Source organism: Dipodomys ordii, unplaced genomic scaffold (assembly GCF_000151885.1).
Source record: "Dipodomys ordii isolate 6190 unplaced genomic scaffold, Dord_2.0 Scaffold23, whole genome shotgun sequence".
In the NCBI taxonomy this organism is placed as follows: Eukaryota; Metazoa; Chordata; class Mammalia; order Rodentia; family Heteromyidae; genus Dipodomys; species Dipodomys ordii.
Genome location: NW_012267239.1, coordinates 8,342,418 through 8,361,922, shown reverse-complemented (window position 1 = coordinate 8,361,922; position 19,505 = coordinate 8,342,418). Strand labels below are relative to the sequence as shown.

General features: G+C 45.0%; 1 protein-coding gene across 1 annotated transcript in view; it reads right to left on the bottom strand.

Moving 5' to 3' along the window:
• The window catches only part of Cit (citron rho-interacting serine/threonine kinase), a 165,823-nt gene that overhangs the window by 91,450 nt on the left and 54,868 nt on the right, over positions 1-19,505 (bottom strand). The window contains exon 11 of the mRNA XM_013014323.1: positions 10,155-10,338. Coding sequence (XP_012869777.1) covers positions 10,155-10,338 — 184 coding nt within the window. The remainder of the gene's footprint in view (positions 1-10,154; positions 10,339-19,505) is intronic.

Below are 19,505 nucleotides of genomic sequence, written 5' to 3'. Positions count from 1 at the left end.
TACTTCCTATCAAAAGAGAATATAGTGTGGACTCCCATCCTAACAGGAACACAGGCTAAGATCTAATGTCCACCCTAATGATTAGGATCATATGTCCATTCCCCTATGAAGAGAGCCCTATGCCTGTTTAATATGCCACCGAATCACAGATCGCAAGCCACAGGCATTTTTGAGATAGCCAAGAGAGGATGCTAAGATGCTAATGTGAGAAAAATCAAAATCAGCTCAGCTGAAGGTCTCACCTCAATTGTGGTCAATGGCACTAAAAATACAGACAGCCACAAAAATGCAATGTGGTGGATGGGTTGGGGAGGGTACCATCAGCATTCTGCTTCTAAAAATACACTCACTGGCTTTTAAGATTGTGCATTCTGAAATTTGTGAACTCACTTTATAAATCCATTATAAAATACTCAGCATTGTGAGCACTTGGAAATATGTATCAAAAGTGCTGATCTCCTACCGAGTTTCACTCTGTCTAGTTGTGGGGCCACACCCATAACACACACACACACACACACACACACACACACACACACACACACAATGCTATAAATACACAAACTGCATACTCATACACTGACACACACGACCAGCAGTAGCATGTCTCCAGACAAATTTGGGCATTTGCTTTAGAATGATTAATATGTCCCTCAAAGATCATTTATCAAAAATCACACTATTAATAAAAGTATATCCATTCATGTGAGTTCTTTAATACAACTCCCAGATTTTAAGCCATTGCTAATTTCATGGACAAATTTCCACCTCTTGCTTAGATGCCGGCAAACAAACTCACTTAGCTCCTTAGATCTAACTCCTGTCCTGTCTATCTATAAACCCACCTTCCAGCAATGGTCAGAGGGACCCTCTTTAAAAGGGTAACAATCATCTATGTACTCCCTCAAAATCCTCCCATGGGGTCTTGCTCAGTGTAATGCAAGCCAAGTCCAGCTCTGCTGACCTCACCACGGATTCTAAAAGCTGCAGCTGCTCAAATGGGCTTCTGTTGACTGGGCACAACAGATCAGTCCTGGCGTCCAGGCCTTTGCCCTTTTCCCTCTTCCTGGACTACCCTTTCCAGCTGTCTTTGAGAACAGCTCCATATTGTTATCTTGGGAGAACACACTCTAGGCAGATTTTTTTTTTTTTTTGCCTCAGTGTTCAATGGTATATCCTCAGTTGCCTAGAAAGTTCTAGGCACCCAGCAGGCTATCAGACTGAACAAATGAATGAAGGTACAGCTGCTCCATTGGGATAGAAGCTCCACAGAGGCAGGGATTTTTGTCTGTCATGACTTCTACAATGGCACTTAGCCCCTTTTAGGTGCTGGGGGTGGACTTACATGCCACCTATTAGGCACTCAGCTATGTCACCTTAGAAAGTAACCCTATCCTCCTAAACAAATACCCAGGGCTCTGTTCAGGAAGGTCCTCCCTGGGCACCTAAGTGGCCACCAGACACAGGGTCCAGGGCAGTTCTGATTTCTTCAGTCTGGTCACCATCTGAATCCATATCATGTATAGTTTGTTTTGGCCCTTCACCCCCCCATACCCCAAGACACTGACCTTCTTGAGGTCAAGGACCTCATTTTCTGTTCGGAGACAGGCCCTAGAACAATGGCTATGTTGAATGAGTGACCAAGTGAAGTGAGTGAATGAGTGATGTACCAGCCTGCGATGGCCCAAGTAGCTGGAGGTTAAAGGTCACAGAAGAGAGGAATCCCAATTGAGTCATGTTGCAATGCTGGCACCCCTTCAACTGCAGAAGACATACATAGTTCTGGGAAGCAACGTCACAATGACATGTATACTCTCTCACAGGGGGAAGGGGGGGGAGGGAGAGCCGGGCTCTCAATCACCCAGAGGAAGCTGGAAGTGTATAGCATCTATGCTGGGTACTGCAAGAGTTGCCACCAGACCTGGATCCTGCCAGAAGCCTCCAGAGTGTTTTCTGGAAAAGGCAGATCTAACCAATGTGCTGCAGACTCCATTCACAGTAAAACACTGGATGAAGATATTAGGACATCTGTCAGGCACCCCGTGTGGAGCCAGATTCTCTGAATGGGCAGAAACCAGTGAGATGTCTTTACCAAGTAGAAAAAGAGGAAGAAAGGAAAGCTGAAAGCACCCCCAGCCCCATCCTCACACCTGAATAACAATAAGCGACATGAACACCTGCTCTACTACAAGAGCTAAGCTAAGTGCTCCACATGTCTCCGTGGGAAACGGATCATGTAGGCACTATTCCATTCTCCCATCACAGATGAGGGACTTGAAGCTTAAAGTGAAATACCTCATCCATACAACTGGCAAGATGACACCCAGATGGGAACCCAGGCCTATGTGATCCCAACTCCTGAACTTTGCTATCAGAGGGCTGCATCTTGTCTCCCCCACCCCTTTCCCACCCTTACCAACACCTCCCCCCAGCAAAAAAGTACAGGACACTTTTATTAGCCCTAAATCTAGAAGTTAAAAATGTAGGCCATCCTTTGGCATATGCAAGCTGTGTGAACTTCAGAGGTAACCAAGCTTCGTGATCATAAAATGATGAGTGTTGCTGGATGAAAAGAGAATGCTTGCTAAACACTTGGGATAAATAGGGACTGACTTCTCTGGAGAAGTGGCCTCTTTCACTTTCATTAGTAAACAAGGGTATTGATTCTGCACAACCCAGCAAAATCATGACAATTTAGAGGAAAGGTAAGAGGGAGGTACAGAATTCTCTGGGCAATGAGATTATCGGCCCAAGTCCTCGAGTCTCAGTGTTCTCATCTCCGAAATGAGGACGCTACTAACCACCTCAGAGGACTACATTGAGACAGTAAGGACTTGACTGGGCAATGCGTGTGAAGGCCTGAACAACCAGATCTACACATACACCAGAAGTTCTCAGCAGATGATGGCCCCCCATTCATTATTAACTGTATCTAAGTTGTGCAGAGGGGATTGCCATAATCCCTAGCCACTGTAGTCTAATTCAATTTGACAGGTGTTAGACCTGCCAGGGCAAAGCCCTATTGGCAGCAAAAGAAGAAAGACATGGTCTTGTCCTCAATGAACCTTGGGCAATTTGGCCAGACACAAGGGACAAGAAGTTGAGTACAAGTGAAAAGGCTGGAGAGGGGTCTGGCGCATTGGGCTTGAATGTCAAGTTCGAAAGAGGTCATTAATTCTGTGCACACTAGGACGCTGCTGAAGGCCTCAGCAGGCCGATTACATCATCCAATCCTTGCTTTGGAAGACATCCACCCTCTGTGGAGAATGGATTACAGCCAGGAAAACCAGAGGCAGAGGACTTAGGAGGCGACTGCAACAATCCAAGCCAAAGTCCATTATGGGTGACAGTGAGGACAAAACAGTGGGCACGAACGCAAGTGCCATCAGAGATACAACCAGGAGGTCTTGCCTAATGATGGGCTGCAGGGGAGCAGGGGGAGTTGAGGATGACCCTGTTTCCTTGTCTAGAAGGGTCAGCGAAAGGGGTAATTCCTTAAACATGATTGGGAAGAAAGCTAGAAGAGGGTAAAGTCGAGAGTCAATGAGAGTACATACATTTAAAGAGAAGGTAACCTCAAAAGCGTGGCAGTCAGAGAGGTGGGCATAAAACCAAGTACCCATAATCTAGACAGGAACAGAGAGACAGAGACAGAGAGAGACAGAAATAGAGAGCGAGCTGTCCATCCAGAAGAACAGCAGGAAATAATAGCACGTGGCTAGGTGGAGATCACTAGCCTGGTTGAGTGCAATGGAACGTCTTCTCACACAGTCATTTCTGAAGCATCACAGGCATGAGAAAAGAGGCCATGATGGACATTATTCCTTCGGGAAGTTTGTCCCAGAGGGGCCAGGAGATGGAAAAAGCAAGTAAAGCCGACAGAATGCAGAGGAATTTACTTAGGCGAAGGAGGAGTTGCCAGCCCTGTGCTGCACTTGGGACCACGTAGCACTGTTGAGTCCATGACTGTCTTCTTAAGGGATCCAAGGCAACCATGCAAATGAGCGTGTGTAGGCCAACAAAACATAGGCTTGCCGAATCCTCTGGAGCCTAATCTTTGAAGAACTGAGATAGGATGGTTTGCATTCCATTTCCTAAAGGTATCTTTAAAGGCAAGTGAGAAGGCGGTAGAATGGTCCTGCCAGGGCTGCCAGGCAGGCACGCACATTCTAAATAGAGAACAGATAAGACAAGGAGAACAAGATGTGCTTGACTGGGAGAAAGAAGAAATTGAACGAACCAGAAGAGAAGAGAACCCAAACCGACACCCCAGAGACAAGTCACTAAACATGATCCAAATAACAGGGAAGGAGAAACACCACCAGACACTCGAGGGCAGTCGCCATGGGCAGAAGCTAGTTATGATTTGTTAACTTATTGGGAGTTACAGTAGATATATGCCTTTGAGGAGCGGAGAAGATGCTGTCATTGTTGCTGATTATTTTTTTTTTAAATCAAATCACAGATGGGATTGTTTGCAGTAGGGAGCTGGGTAGAAAGCACAATGTCAAAGAGCCTTTGGCGAAATGTGGAAGGAAAGCAATTAGTAAGGGAAAATGCCCCAAGTACTATTTCAATAAAAAGGAAGTAGGACTGAAGGGAGAATTGAGGCCATCATCCACAAGAATAAACCATAGAAGGCATCTGGAAGTGCAAAATGAAGATTTAAGGAGATGAGGATTACAGTCATCATCAAGAAAGCCATAAAAAGTGTTTTGGCACTGGGCATCGGTGGCTCACTCCTGTAATCCTAGCTATACAGGAGGCTGAGATCTGAGCATCACGGTTCAAAGCCAGCCCAGCCAGGAAAGGCTGTGAGACTCTTATCTCCAATAAACCACCAGAAAACCAGAAGTGGCACTGTGCCTCAAGTGGTAGAGTGCTAGCCTTGAGCTGAAGAGCTGAGGGACGGTGCTCAAGCCCAGAGTTCAAGCCCCACTACCGACAAAAAAAAAAAAAAAAAATTGTTTTGGCAAGGCATGGTGGTATATGCCTGTAATCCCAGCACTTGGGAGGCTAAGGCAGGAGGATCAGAGGTTTGAGAACATATCCTCAACAAAAAAAAAAAAAATTAAAAAACAAAAAGAAATTTTTATCAGTTCACCAAGTGTTTACTTAGCCTAACAAAATGGTGGAGAATATGGTCAGTGTAGTTTCCTGGCCTGACTGAGCTTCTACTCTAGCAAATAAGAACTCTCAAGGAGGGCTAGGAATGTGGCTTAGTGGTAGAGTGCCTGCCTAACATGTGTGAAGCCCTGGGTTCAATTCTTCAGTACCACATAAACAGAAAAAGGTGGAAGTGGTGCTGTGGCTCAAATGGTTGAGTACGAGCCTTGTGCAGAAGCTCAGGGACAGTGCCCAGGCCCTAAGTTAAAGCCCTGAGACTGGCCAAAAAAAAAGCTCTCAAGGAAAGAAGACATAGGCATGCATGCATGCATACCGCACACATACGTGTGCGTGCGCACACCCCAGGTAAGAGTCTCTAAATGAGAAGAAAAAAATCAGAGAACACCAAGAACTGTTCAGTCTAGCTACTCAATAAACCCACAGAGATATAAACAAAGCTCAGCATTTAGACCCGCCTGGCCCGCTCATCCTACCTGCATCCACCTTGGCTCCCCACAGTGACCTCCATTTCTGACAAGATGGGAACACTGCCTGGGCTCAAGACCTGGCTGAACCACTCAAAACTGCATCATTTGGGACTAGCTGCTACAAACAAACACATAATATAAATAAATAAAATCACTCCAGGTCTCAATTTCCCTCACATGTAAAGTGAGACCAATGGTACCTTCCTTTGGGACAGTTCTGTAGTTAGTGCGTTAATCTGTGTAAGGTGCTTGGAATAAAGCCTGGTAGAGAACTGGTAACCTGTTAAGAAGGAGTAAGTTGTTAAGACTCTGTCCATGTGAAATGATCTCCATCTTTCTCTCCACTGACCCAAATCCATTTGTTTTACAAAGAGCTAAGCCAACTAGGTCCAGCCCTGGCCTTGGGATCCCAATCTCCATGAGGGAATAGATGGACATTACAGGAAAAATCACCACTGCCCTTCAGCAGGAAGGGAACTCATGTGGCCTGGCGGAATTCATGAAGTGCCTTTGGTTGACTCGAATGCCCAATGCGTGCCATGCTGGTTCTACAGCAGGGGCATCTGCTCTGTGTTCTCTGAATGTTTCCACAAATCTGTCTAGATACAGCCTACCAGAGAGGGAGGTGCCCATGCTAGGAGAGAACCTCATTATTCTGTCTCTCCATCTACTCCTTCTTGATGACCACCTTCTAGCCACTGGTACCTGGTTCGTCTGGGACATTTAAGCACTTTTAGGAGAAAATCCCCAAGACCGTGGAAGCTGGGTTTTGGGGGTTGGCATGACTCTGAACTACTTGATTACTGGTAGATCCTTTTCATTGCCCTCTTGGAAGCATAGAAAGAATATTTCATGGATCCAGACCAGTGTACCAGTGAGGTCAGTGAACATTGAGTGAGGCTTTCCCACATGATTTCAGTACACTGCATTCATAAAAAGACATCGATGTTCCCGCATTCTGCACATGAGGAAACCAATGCACCAACAGCTAGCCATCGAAAAATTTAGGCAAGCCATGGTAGCAGCCATACTTCATTCCTCCACCAGGTCTGAATGGCTGGTTCCATCACTACACATCCAAAAGGGAAGGAAAACACCCAGAGTCAAAGGAAGACAGGGTCCCCTTCTTAAAATAAGCTTCTTGAGACCCTCCCCTGAGCCCACAGATCCAAGTTCATCAAAATCACATTGTTCCTCCAACATTTCCAACTTCTCCAAAAGCAGAGACCTAGCCAGTGCAGAAGTAGCACAAAGCACGCATCCAGCGGGTTTTTACTTTGTAGGGATGATCCAGGAGGCTTTGTAGAAATGCACTGTTTCAGCGAAAGCTTAAATGAGGCAGTGTCTCAAAATAGGAGGAAGGACCCAAAGACATGTACCCCATGCTGACAGGGAAGGGAAGAAGGCTGGGATCCAGTTTATTTTTAAACCTCATACACAGATATCTGTTACTACCCTACTATTGTAAGTTCCCATGAACAGAGGCTCAGGGGAACACCCTGGCAGTCAAAACTTGGGGATATGGTTTGGGTCACTACTGGTTAAAAAGGAAAAGAGACCCCAGACCATCCAAAACTAAATGTACCATAGTCCTGTCCAATGACCCCAAACTTGGTTCTTGACATTCTCTCTGGTACTCCCCAACTCAAGTAGCAAGGAACAGCCTGCTACATGTAAGCCACTATAGTGCTGAGATCAAGATTCTTGCTAAACCTAAAATAATGATGTATGCAGTGCTGGGCTTTAACATAGTTTAGGGTCTCCCACAAGATAGATGGATGGATGGATGGGAAGGAGGGAGGGAAAGAGGGAGGGAATCCTGAGAAGCAAGGTGCAACCACAGTCAGTTTCACAGCCAAGAGTCTCCATGAAAATCCCTGGCTCATTCAGCTCCAAGGCCACGTGTTTTATTCAGTTCACTGGGAACAATCCGGGGTCAATTTCCTCAGCACAACGGAGCAGAATTTGCAGTTTCCTCAATGGTGGGAAGAGTGAGTAACAGCTTAGGTAAACCAACATGTGTAAATAAAAACCTGTGATGCTGAAACCAGGGAGGGTGGGAGAACTTAAGCAGGAGGTAGCTGGAGGGCAAAGGCGGCACTAAGAGCAGAAGCCTCCTCCTGCAAATTAATTCTCTAACTATATATCCATAAAATTGCAGGAGCTGCTAAGTGATTTCATCACTGCATCTATATTACTGGCTTCCCAATTAGTCATAATCTAATATGCCCAGGGTCACCTATATCCAACAGGTGGGGTGAATTTCTAAAATGATGCAGTAGGTTTCGCCTACATATCTGTCCTGGCCAGAATAACCAAGTCCCATGACAATGTCACATAAGAAAATAGAAGAAGCAGGGGGAAAAAAATCTTCCTGATTCCAAGCCACGGAAAAGACATTACCACATTCCCAAAGATAGGAATACTCTAATGCCATTTCCAAATAACAAATACGTGGTTTTGTTTCATATGGATGGATTTTTTTTTTAATGAGACTCTTATTAAACATTTTGTTGGGGAAAGCACAGAAGCTTGTTTGATGCTCTAGAGATATTTTGAACCACCGCAGGTGAAATTGCAAAACCTTCAGATACAGTACGCAATATAAACACATTCTGGAGGAGGAAAAGGAATGGTGAGGAAATTAAATCAACCAATATTTATCCAGGGCCTGGGCCTTCATCTTAAGATGCCCCTGTCAGAGAGTATCCCTTAACTCAGCTTTCTGTGAGAAGCAGAAAGATGCAATTAGAGTCTTCCTGAAAAAAAATAAATAAGCAATTAATCACACACTGCTCCAGATTAATTGCATAGCCTCTGATGCTCAACATCATTCTTCCTTTGCCCCTGCAATCTGACTCCCCCGTGTCCTCCTTGGGTTTTCAGATCACTGATTAACACCCTACATTCTGACCCAGCCAGCCCACCACTAACCAGAACTACAACTCCTCCGTAACACACACACACACACACACACACATCCTCCAATCCTATTTGTGACCTTCAGTGTCCTGTGCATGTCAAGGTTACACTGCCCACTAACCTCACATCCTTCACCTCCAGGCCTCCACTCCTGCCCTGCTCCTTGATGCCTATGTAAAACCTCCCAGCCCTGCTGGGCCAACACAAATCCATCTGACGGCACATTCAACAGCTAGTTAGATCGCTGCTTCTCCTACCATCACCCAGGCTGCTTTGGGTGATGGAGCAAATCAACCAGAAAGGCACATCTAAACACCACCAAAATCCATCTGAATTTTAAACCCAGACCTTGAGCAAGGGGAAGAAAGACCACCTCAGCATCTTTCAATACAAAAAAACCTCGCTTGAATTCAATCACAGCCCACAACCTTATCTCATAGCCATTGCCTGATTCCTCATTAATGATCTTGAGATCTTTTCAGGAACCTACTGTTAAAAATTGCACCCCATGGGGAGACAGACAATCATCTAGGAACCAGGATGACATCCCTCCAAATCGATCATCTAAGCTAACATACACAACAAATAGGTGATGAATGCTGCCAAGGAGAAAACCAAATTCTGCTCTTCTCCTCATTAATTAATTACCCAACCTTGCCCCCGAGAGCATTGGAGGGAAGGAGCCAGGGTATCTGGGGAACAGCAGAGCTGGTGCAAAACCCTCCTGGGAAAACTTGCTCTCCAAAAACAGAATGTCACCGAGCTCCTCCATCCAGAGGCTACTGCGTTTCACAGAAATTCCAGGAAGGCTGCAAGCCAAGACCCTCTAATTCAAGCACTGTGTTAATGCATGTTTCAATAGCTTTAAGAAGAATGGAGGGAAGACCTTCTAGGTCAAGAGGCTTGCAGTGATAAGTTCCATGTCCATTTTCCAGTTTCCTGGTAGGGGGTGGGTTAGGCCCCCTCTGTGAAGCTGGGGGTCTGTGAATCAGTGACACAACGACATCACACTCCTAGCTCACAGGAACAGAGCTTTCTCTGGCTGCCCGAGCTCTCCTCCCAGCTCCCAGCTCTCTGATCTCACAGCATACTTGGAGAAGAGCCGAGCATCGTTTCTCTGTTAGAGCTCGGCTTCAGCCACTTGCAGCTCAGTTAAACCCCTCAGGAAACCCTTTAGCTTATGAGACGGGAGGGGGGTTAGAAGGCTTCCAACAGCGTCAAGATAGCAACCATCCACCCACTTGAGATAGACAGATGCACGGATGGACACAGAGATGGGCAATTCTGTTTAACTCCTGCACTGTTCCTCTTTGACCGAGGATTTGTACCGCTAGGAATCTCCCAGTCTCTCCTTTCCTCTGAAGAGCACTAAAGACGGAAAAACTAACCCAAAGTGCCCAATTGGCAATGAGGATGGGGCATGAAGAGGCACAGGTTACCTTACATGCTGCAAGATGAGAAGATTAACCACCTAGCATCCCTCCCTCAATCCCAAACAGGTAGATAGACTGCTTTCCAAATGCAGATCAGCTCTTCCCTCTGTGGCACTCCCCCAACCCTCCCCCCCCCACCACCACCTTTGGCACTGTATGGCAATGCATCAATGCAGGTCCCTCCGAAAGTCAAATTTTCACTTACTCAGATCTACCAAGAATCCCCAGTGCCTTGCTGTACGAAAACCCCACAAACGGCAGTTCTTCACCAGAGAAACCCGGGGGGCTCAACTGGCACGGAGTGGACGAAACCCACGAATTCTTCTCTGGTTCATCAAAATTGGAGGTGTCATCATCAGACTTGAGGGTGGGAACGAAGGGGGGAGGAGCTGGTTAAAGAGAAAAAAAAAAAAACAAGAAGGGGGGAGAGAGGAGAATTCAGATGGATTCCACACTGTTGCGGGAGAGAAGAAAAAAGCGTCTTACTCCTCGGGTGCCAGCGACAGCACTGCAGCGCCTGCTTTCAATCTAGCTCCTCACAGAGGCAGACCCAGCCTCAGCTCCGACAGCAACAAGAGATTAACCCCTTCCCTGCCAACATGGCCACCAACCCGCAGACAGCCTGAGCTCCCCCCCGCCCAGGATGGGGATGGGGGGGGAAGCAAAGGATAAACTCAGACAGGTCACTTGGTCCGAAGAAAGCACTTGGGCAAGTCTGTGACTTCTGCTTTTCTTCCTAATTATTTCCAGAGCATCAGCAGGTCAGTACCAGCATGCCAGATGAACCTAAACCTATTTAGTCCCTCTCTTCCAGACAGATCTAAATTATTAATAGTTAGTGCTCAGCGCTGAACTGAGGTGGAATGGCTACAGTGTTGGTGGACTAACGGGAATGGAAGGATCTGGGAGGTTCTGGAACTCATGCGAGGGTACCACTGCAGTCTGATTCATTCATTTCTAGATGAGCTTACTCAGATCTTATTAACCACTTTTTGTTTGTTTGTTTTTAATTCATTCTCCCTCCTCCCTAACACATTCATGTCATCAAATCCACTGCAGTTTCATCAGCATAATGAAGTGCCAGCCAAATAAAGTTCCTCCCTTTGATCTCCAGCACCCCGTGCGCAGACAGTGGGTCGCACGCACAAACATCTGCAGCGGGGTTCCTACCTCCTTATGGCATCACATCCTCTCCGTTTTCTGCCGACCTACTAAGCTCTCTTGGTCTAGGAGGCGGACACTGATCCATCCGTCACCAGAATGCTGCCCATCGCCAGGGGCTCCCAGGAGTGTCTCTGGCCACAAGCGTTGCCATGGCTGCAAGCTGGGGCGTCCGTGGTGGGCTGAGCCAGGGGAAGTTGGCCAGCGGGCATCACATTCCCCGCAGTGCAGGCTGCATGCTCCCCACTTGAGGGGGGGTGCTGTTGCTGCTGCTGCTGCTGCTGCTGCTGCTGCGTGCTCTGGCTGTAAACCCACCTGGCCGCTGCGTGGCAGGGACCAATGCCGATCTGAGTGGCAGAGCAGCATGAGTCACTGTCCGCCAGGGCTCGCTAGAGCTCCCCCTAAGGACAGTTGTCACAGCCCTTCATGGCCCAGACTTTTTTTTTCTTCTTCTTTTTTAACTCTTCGTTTTCTGGACAAAGCTTGCGTGCTAGATATGAGCTGTGCTCTGCTTACATGCTAAAGAAACTGGCTGTTTCCAAAGCTTTCCTCATGACAACCACCCTCAGAGGGCAGCGCTGAGAAATAAGGAGCCATGGAGGGACGCAGAGGAGAGAGGAAGCCAGAAATCGGCCTGCCTCTGGGAAGTACAGAGAATATTCTCAGAGCTCCAGGTACACTGAGCTAAGGTGGGAAATGCAGGAAGAGCAACGATGTACAGTGTGCACTCCTAGAAAATTATTTAACACCCCCAAGCTCTCTCAAGGGAATGTAAATCTTCTCTGTGAGTGTCAGAATCTACCTGTTAATATTTGAAATTAGCTGATGGAGAGAAAATTTAGCTCACATCCCATGTCTACCTACAATGTAGGCTCAAATCCAATATAATTGCAATTACTCAATTCCTTCTTTAAAAAAAAGTAAATGCAAATTAAAATTTATAAGAATCAAAAAGAAGCCAGCGCTAGTGGCTCACACCCATAATCCTAGCTACTCAGGAGGTTGAGATCTGAGAACTGTGGTTCAAAGCCAGCCCAGGCAGGAAAGCCCAAGAGATTCTTATCTCCACCAGAAAACTGGAAGTGGACTATGGTTCAGTGGTAGAGTGCTGACATCGAGCCGAAAAGCTCAGGAACAGCTCCCAGGCCTGAAGTTCTAGCCTCACAACAAAACAAAACAAAAATACAAGCTGGGCACTGGTAGCTCACGTCTGTAATCCTAGCTACCCAGGAGGCTGAGATCTGAGGATCGTAGTTCAAAGCCAGTGCGGGCAGGAAAAGTTTGTGAGACTCTTATCTCTAATAAACCACCAGAAAACCAGAACTGGTGCTGTGGCTCAAGTGGTAGAGTGCTAGCCTTGAGCTGAAGAGCTGAAGGATAACACCCAGGCCCAGAATTCAAGCCCCACGACCGACCAAAAAAAAAAAAAAAAAACAACAACAAAAGAGAATTTTTCCTAACCCCAAATAAAGATAAAAACATAAAATGTTGGAGAGAGATTTTCAGACTATGCTAAGATGGAAACACATGAGCTGGATCTCAGTTCCAATCCAACCTCTGACACTTGTCAGCTGTGTAACCCTGGGAAAGACACTTAACCTCTCTAAGCCTTGGGTACTATGTGAAAACAACTACCTCAAGAGGCTGTTGGAGCCAGGTGCTGGTAGCTCCTGCCTATAATCCTAGCTACTCAGGAGGCTGAAATTTGCGGATACAGGTTCAAAACCAGTCCAGGCAGACAAATCCAAGAGGTTCTTATATCCAATTAACTAACATAAAGCCAGAACTAGAGACATGGCTCAAGTAGTAGAGTACTAGGCTTGAGCAAAAAAAACAAAAAACAATAACAACAACAACAACAACAAAAGAACAAGCAGGTGGAAGATCTTGAGTTCAAGCCCCAGTACAGGCGTGCAAGCATACACACATAAACAGGCTGTTGGAAGGAAATAATCTATATAAACACAGTTCTTAGCATGAGTAAACACCCCATAAAAATTACCTCTATTGTCATTATTATTATCATTACAATTATTGCTCACATAAGGTACATAATTATGGCAGATCTTGTAGTAATCAGAACCTATTGAGATACAGCAGAATCTATAGTGAATGTTCTTTCTTTGAGAAGCACAGACCCATCAAGGTGAATGTTTATGTTAATCCTATCGTATCATTTAATTCCAAGCAGAAGTTTAATTCCCTTTCCACTATATACTAATTTATCTTTTAGCGACTAAAATAGAATTTCATTTCTAAGTGAGGAATATGATTAATAGAGGGGTAGGAGCCACGTTCACTGAAATAATTATGATTTGAATTTCTGTAACTATAAAATGAGATTCATCTATAAAACTCCATCACGCTCAAGATCACTTTCGAGTTAAGAGGGAGGAGAAGTCAATGTGAAATACACCATCTGGCTGACTCACATCTGTAATCCTAGCTGCTTGGGAGACTGAGAATGGGAGGTTCAAGACCAGTCTGGGCAACAAAGTTCAAAAGACCCCTTTCTCATCCCTCAGCTGGGAGCAGTGGCAAGTATCTGTCATCCCAAGCTACCTGGGAAGCAGTGGAGGACTCAGGTCCCAAGCTAGCCCAGAGAGGTTAAATCTGTGAGATTTCCATAGAAAGGAGGCTGAGGCTAGGAAGGTGTCTCAGTGGTAGAGTGCTTGCCTAGCATGCATGAAGCCCTGGGTTCAATTCCTCAGGACCACATAAATAATAATAATAATTTAATTAAAGAATAGAAAGGAAGCTGAACAGGTGGTCCTCATCTGTGATTCTAGTCACAGCAAGGACAGAGAGTCTAAAAGTAGGTGAATGAAGGCTCAGGTGCCTGCCTGGGCAGGAATCAAGATCCTCCTAAAAATAACCAGTGAAAAACAGAGCTAGGAGGTGTGGCTCACCAAGATCCTTCCAACCTAGCAAACCCAAGGCTCTAAGTTCAAAAACCCTAGCACTGCCAAAAGTAAAATATATTAAAAAATATATATATAAATAAACAGGAGAGGGAGGGGGAGGGCAGAGCAACGGGTAACAAGTCAGGTAGTCAAGGAGCAGATGTAAAGCTAAACAAGTTGGGCTGGGAAGGTGACTCAGTGGTAGAGTGCTTGCCTTGCATGCCTGAGGCCCTGGGTTCGATTCCTCAGCACCACATAAGCAAAAAGAAAAAAGCCAGAAGTGGTGCTGTGGCTCAAGCAGTAGAGTGCTAGCCTTGAGCTGAAGAGCTGAGGGACAGTGCCCAGGCCCAGAGTTCAGGCCCCACAACCGGACCCAAAAATAAAAAAAAATAAAAAGCTAAACAAGTGAAGTACAACAGGAAACTCTGAAAAGGAAGGCCTCTGAGGGCCACCTGTATGCAAGGGGAAAAAAATATATCTTAAAGAGAAGTGAAAGAACTAGAAAACATCTACTCTCTACCAAGTGAGGAGATGCTCACTCTTGTCCATGGCCCTTTAGTGGGAAAGCGATACAGCAGCCAATAAAAAGCTGTAACCTTGGATAGGTGCCAACATTTACCGTAGGAAGCACAATTGGGACATTAACAAGGATCCTGGCTTAGGATCACTGAGCCCTTAGTACATCCGCAGCCATGAGTGAAGGATAGCCACAAATACCTTCACAACCCAGGACACATAAAGTCCCTCTCCCTTCTCTCCCCTCTCTCCCTTCTCTCTTATCTCTCCCCTTTCTCCTCCTCTCCCTCTTCTCTCCCCACCCTCATATAAATACACATATAAATTCCTACCAGAAATTATTTCACAATATAAAAATAAAAACTACACTGATCACGGAAAAATAAAATACCCAAGGTTAGAACCATGAAGGAGTACAGTATAAGAAATGGGAAATCAGGTGCAGGTGGCTCACACTTGTAATCCTACCCACTCAGGAGACTGAGATCTGAGGATTGAAGTTCAAAGCCAGCCTGGGCAGAAAACTCCCCATGAGATTCTTAGCACCAATAAACTACTCAAAATAAAAAACCAGAAGTGCAATGTGGCTCAATGGTAGAGTACAAAGAGGCTGAGGGACAGTGCCCAGGCCCTGAGTTCAAGCCCCAGGACCAGCCAAAAAAAAAAAGAAATGGGAGAGTCAGCTCTCCAAAAACTCTGTGTGTGTGTGTGTGTGTGTACACATACATACATACATACAAAATTTAAGTAAGGAGCATGGATGTATTCCTGTAGTCCCAGCAGGAAGATCACTGGAGCCCAAGAGATCAACCTGAGTAACAGAGCAAGATCCCATCTCAATAAATTAATTAATTAATTTTAAAAAAAAACAGCAACCTAAAATACACCATAATACAAACTTAATTTTAGCCTATTAGCAGAAATTTTAATCCAACAATAAGACACTTTGAAAAAGAACTAAACACATTTGAAAAAAAAAAAAAAGAAAAAAAACTTTCAGAGATAAAAAATATTGTGACTGAACTTAAAGTTTAAACCTCAGCAAATGTCTGGGCGCCAGTGGCTCAGGCCTGTAATCCTAGCTACGCAAGGGGTGGATGGGGGTGGGGGCTGGGAGGGGGACTCAGCAACGATATTAAATAGCAGATTAGGCATAGCTGAAGAGAAACTCAGCGAAACAGCAGTGAGATCCAAAGAAATCACACAGAACTTCAGTGCACCAAGCATGTTCTATAGACTACCAGTTGTCAACACTGCCTGTGAGCTGGCTTTTGTTGTTGTTTTTTTTTTTTTTTTTTGGGTCCGGTCGTGGGGCCTGAACTCTGGGCCTGGGCACTGTCCCTCAGCTCTTCAGCTCAAGGCTAGCACTCTACCACTTGAGCCACAGCGCCACTCCGGCTTTTTTCTTTTTGCTTATGTGGTGCTGAGGAATCGAACCCAGGGCCTCAGGCATGCAAGGCAAGCGCTCTACCACTGAGCCATCTTCCCAGCCCCTGTTGTTGTTTGTTTTGGCAGTGGTGGGCTTGAACTCTGGGCCTGGGTGCTATCCTTCAGCTCTTCAGTTCAAGGCTAGCGCTCTACTACGTGAGCCACAGCACCACTACTGATTTTCTGGTGGTTTATTAGAGATAAGAGTCTCACAGACTTTTCCTGCCTGGACTGGCTTTGAACCACGATCCTCAGATCTCAGCCTCCTGGGTAGCTAGGATTACAGGCATGAGCCCCCAGCTCCGGCTCTCTCCTTTTCTTTTTGAGACAGTCTCATGATGTAGCCCAGGTTGGCCTCAAACTCTTGATTCCCCAACCTCAGCCTCCTAAAGGCTAGGATTTACAGGCATGTGTGACCATGCCCAGCTCAGTACACTTCTAAGTAAAAACATGAGAATAGGAAAATAGAAAACTACTTAAAATCTGTATGCCACATTTTAATTGCTTAAAAACTTGGTCATGTCTAAAACCTACTAGGCTGAAGACCACATCTATCTTAGGGGCTAATTCTTCTGTCCCTTTGTCTTACAGATGTTTCTTTTTTGATCCTGATAAAATGTGAATGGTGTATGTGTGTGTGCACGCACTATCTTACAAAAGGTATTGGGGTTGGGTCTGTAGCTCAGTGATAGAGTACAATCCAGGAGGGAGGGAGGGAGGAAGGAGGAAGGGAAGAAAGATGAAGGAAAGAAGGGAGGAGGGAGGAAGAAAAAGAGAGAGGGAAAAGGAAGAGAAGGAAAAAGGGGAAAAGAGGAATAGGTCACTGAAATTCAAATCATATTGAAAAGGCTTGAATCTACACTGATGTAGGTACACGTGGTACTCCACCATATAATACAGTGCCAGGTACATAATAGGTATACTATACATATATATTTGGGAGGGCAGGGGGCAGTCCTGGGGCTTGAACTCTAGGCCTGAGCACTCTACCATTTGAGCCATAGCACCACTTGTAGCTTTTTCTATAATTAACTGGAGATAAGAATCCCACAGACTTTCCTGCCCAGGCTGGCTTTGAACTGCGATCCTCAGATCTCAGCCTCCCAGGTAGCTAGGATTACAGGCGTGAGTCACTTGCGCCAGGCTGGTATACAAAACTTAATGAGAAAATATATAATGAAATGGACTGAACACAAGTCTCCAAAAGAGAATGCCTAACATAATACAAGCCATAAAGAAAGCTCTTGGTGATTGAGTTAAATGGAGAGTCTTTAAAAGTCAAGATTATTCTGTCTGAAAATTATGTTAATGAGTACCTATATTTATATTTTTGATATAATATTATGAAATCAGCTTCCCTCATTACCATATACCCACCACATTCACTAATAACAATGAGAAGCCATATATTAAGCTCTTTTGCTCATTGGTAAACGTCACTAAGAAAAATAGAAAAAAAAATCCCTGTATATATTTTTTTTAAAGAAACAACCTATTTTGGGTGGCATCAGGGAATATTCTCTTTCGTGGCACAGGCGGCACAAGTCACTTTTTGGCTTTCTTTTGTCGTTTTCTAAAGGTAGACAGCAGAACAAGGCTTTCAGCAACAAAGAGCTATTTTAAGAACTGTAGTTAATTTCTCTTCTATAAATTCTCTCTCATTTTTTTTTTAAAATCCTGACATTCATTAAAAAGCATTGAGGGGAAAATTTATCGTCTTCAAAAATATTTTTTCAAAAAAAAAAAAAAACGCAAACCAAGCTAAATGGATTTGTCCTCTTGGCCCTGCTTCTAATTAATATGTGTCCCATTGAGCGCCAGTTACTCTTGTTCAGACAAACATTAAGATTAAAACCATAAAAGATTTTCTGATTTGGGTCTAGTGTTTATTGCCTTTCTGCACTGAAGCACAAAGCCCATAATGAGAAGGACATTACTGAGTTCTCTATGATAGACCTAAAACAGAGAACAATGCCTGGCTGTCCTTATTTGATGTTTAATGTCTATTTCATCAACCAAATGAGTGAATAACAAGAACCTTCCATGTGAGATCATTTCTTAGCCCTGATGTACAACTCCATGCAATATGCCACTGTGAGGAAACCTAAGGATTGATGTGCCTCAGAGCATCCAATGAGTCATGAAGAAATGACATTATTTATAAAGAAAAGAAAAGCCCAGGCATGGTGATAGATGTCTATAATCATGGCTCTCGGGAAGCTGAGGCAGCCTGGGCTACAAAAGCAAGACATTATTTCAAAAACAAGAAGGAAAGAAGGAAACAAGGAAAAGAGCAAAAAAGGAAGGGAAGGAGAGAGGGTGGGAGGAAAGAGAAAAAGGAAAGGGAGAGCAAGCCAAGCCTAATAAAATTCCTATATGTTGAACCATCAATGTAGGATACAGACAATATAGGTAACAGAGCTGCATATCACAGTAGAACATGACTTAACAGCCAAGCACAGTGTCATAAGCACAAGGCACGTCGATACACACTGTATAGTGATGCAGTGAATCAGGACTGTGCCTTGAACCTGGCGGACAGTCAATACTATGAAACCAGAGACATTTTCGACTTCATTCCAGCTCCCAGCTTTTTAACTGACAAATGCAATGCTATGAAAATGACGTAGGATGGAAAGAGCCAGGAAATAAGAAGCTACAGATGTCATTAGAGGTGAACATGTGGGCGTGAAAAGCGAAGCACACAGAAAATGAACAGTGGCAAGTGGCCAATGGGCAGGCGGGCAGTGAGTTTTCTGTACGTTCCTGCAGGACAATCATGGAAGGTGATTGAATCTCAAGAGTTGATTAAAAGGAATCTTTGAGAAACTGAAGTGGAGAAGAGAGCTACTTTAGAAAAGCCACAGTAGCCAGCCAAGAGAGCTGTGGGTAACCAGGCTGGGAAGAAGCCAAATCTTTGGGGATGATGGACATATTTGTTACTTTGCGTCTGATGATGACTTCACAGTTTATACACGTGTCACTGCATTTAAACCATAACTTAAAATATCTGTAGCTCATCTGTGTCTATTATTCTTCAATAAAGCTGTTTCCAATTGTTGGGAGGGACCTTTTTTTATCCTTGCTCCTTTCTTGGTCAAGAGCTATATTCAGTCCCCTTTATCTCATAAGCAATGACATATCTTGTCTTCCTTTTAGTTACTTCCCCCACATGGAAGAGGAACTCAGAGTTTTTGTTGTTGTTGTTTGTTTGTTTGGTCAGTCCTGGGTCTTGAACTCTGGGCTTTGGTACTGTCCCTGTGCTCTTCAGCTCAAGGCTAGTGCTCTACCAGTTGAGCCATGGCGCCACTTCTGGTTTTCTAGTGATTAATTGGAAATAAGAGTCTTAAGGACTTCCCTGCCTGGGCTGGCTTTGAACCGTGATCCTCAGATCTCATCCTCCTGAGTAGCTAGGATTACAGGCATGAGCCACCGGCACCCAGCTTTGGAGTTGTTTTTACTAGAAGGTCAGGCTTCTACTATCCCTCAAATGTAAGACCCAAGCTCTACATGCCCTCTCTTACTACCGACATCCAGAGTTGGCAGGC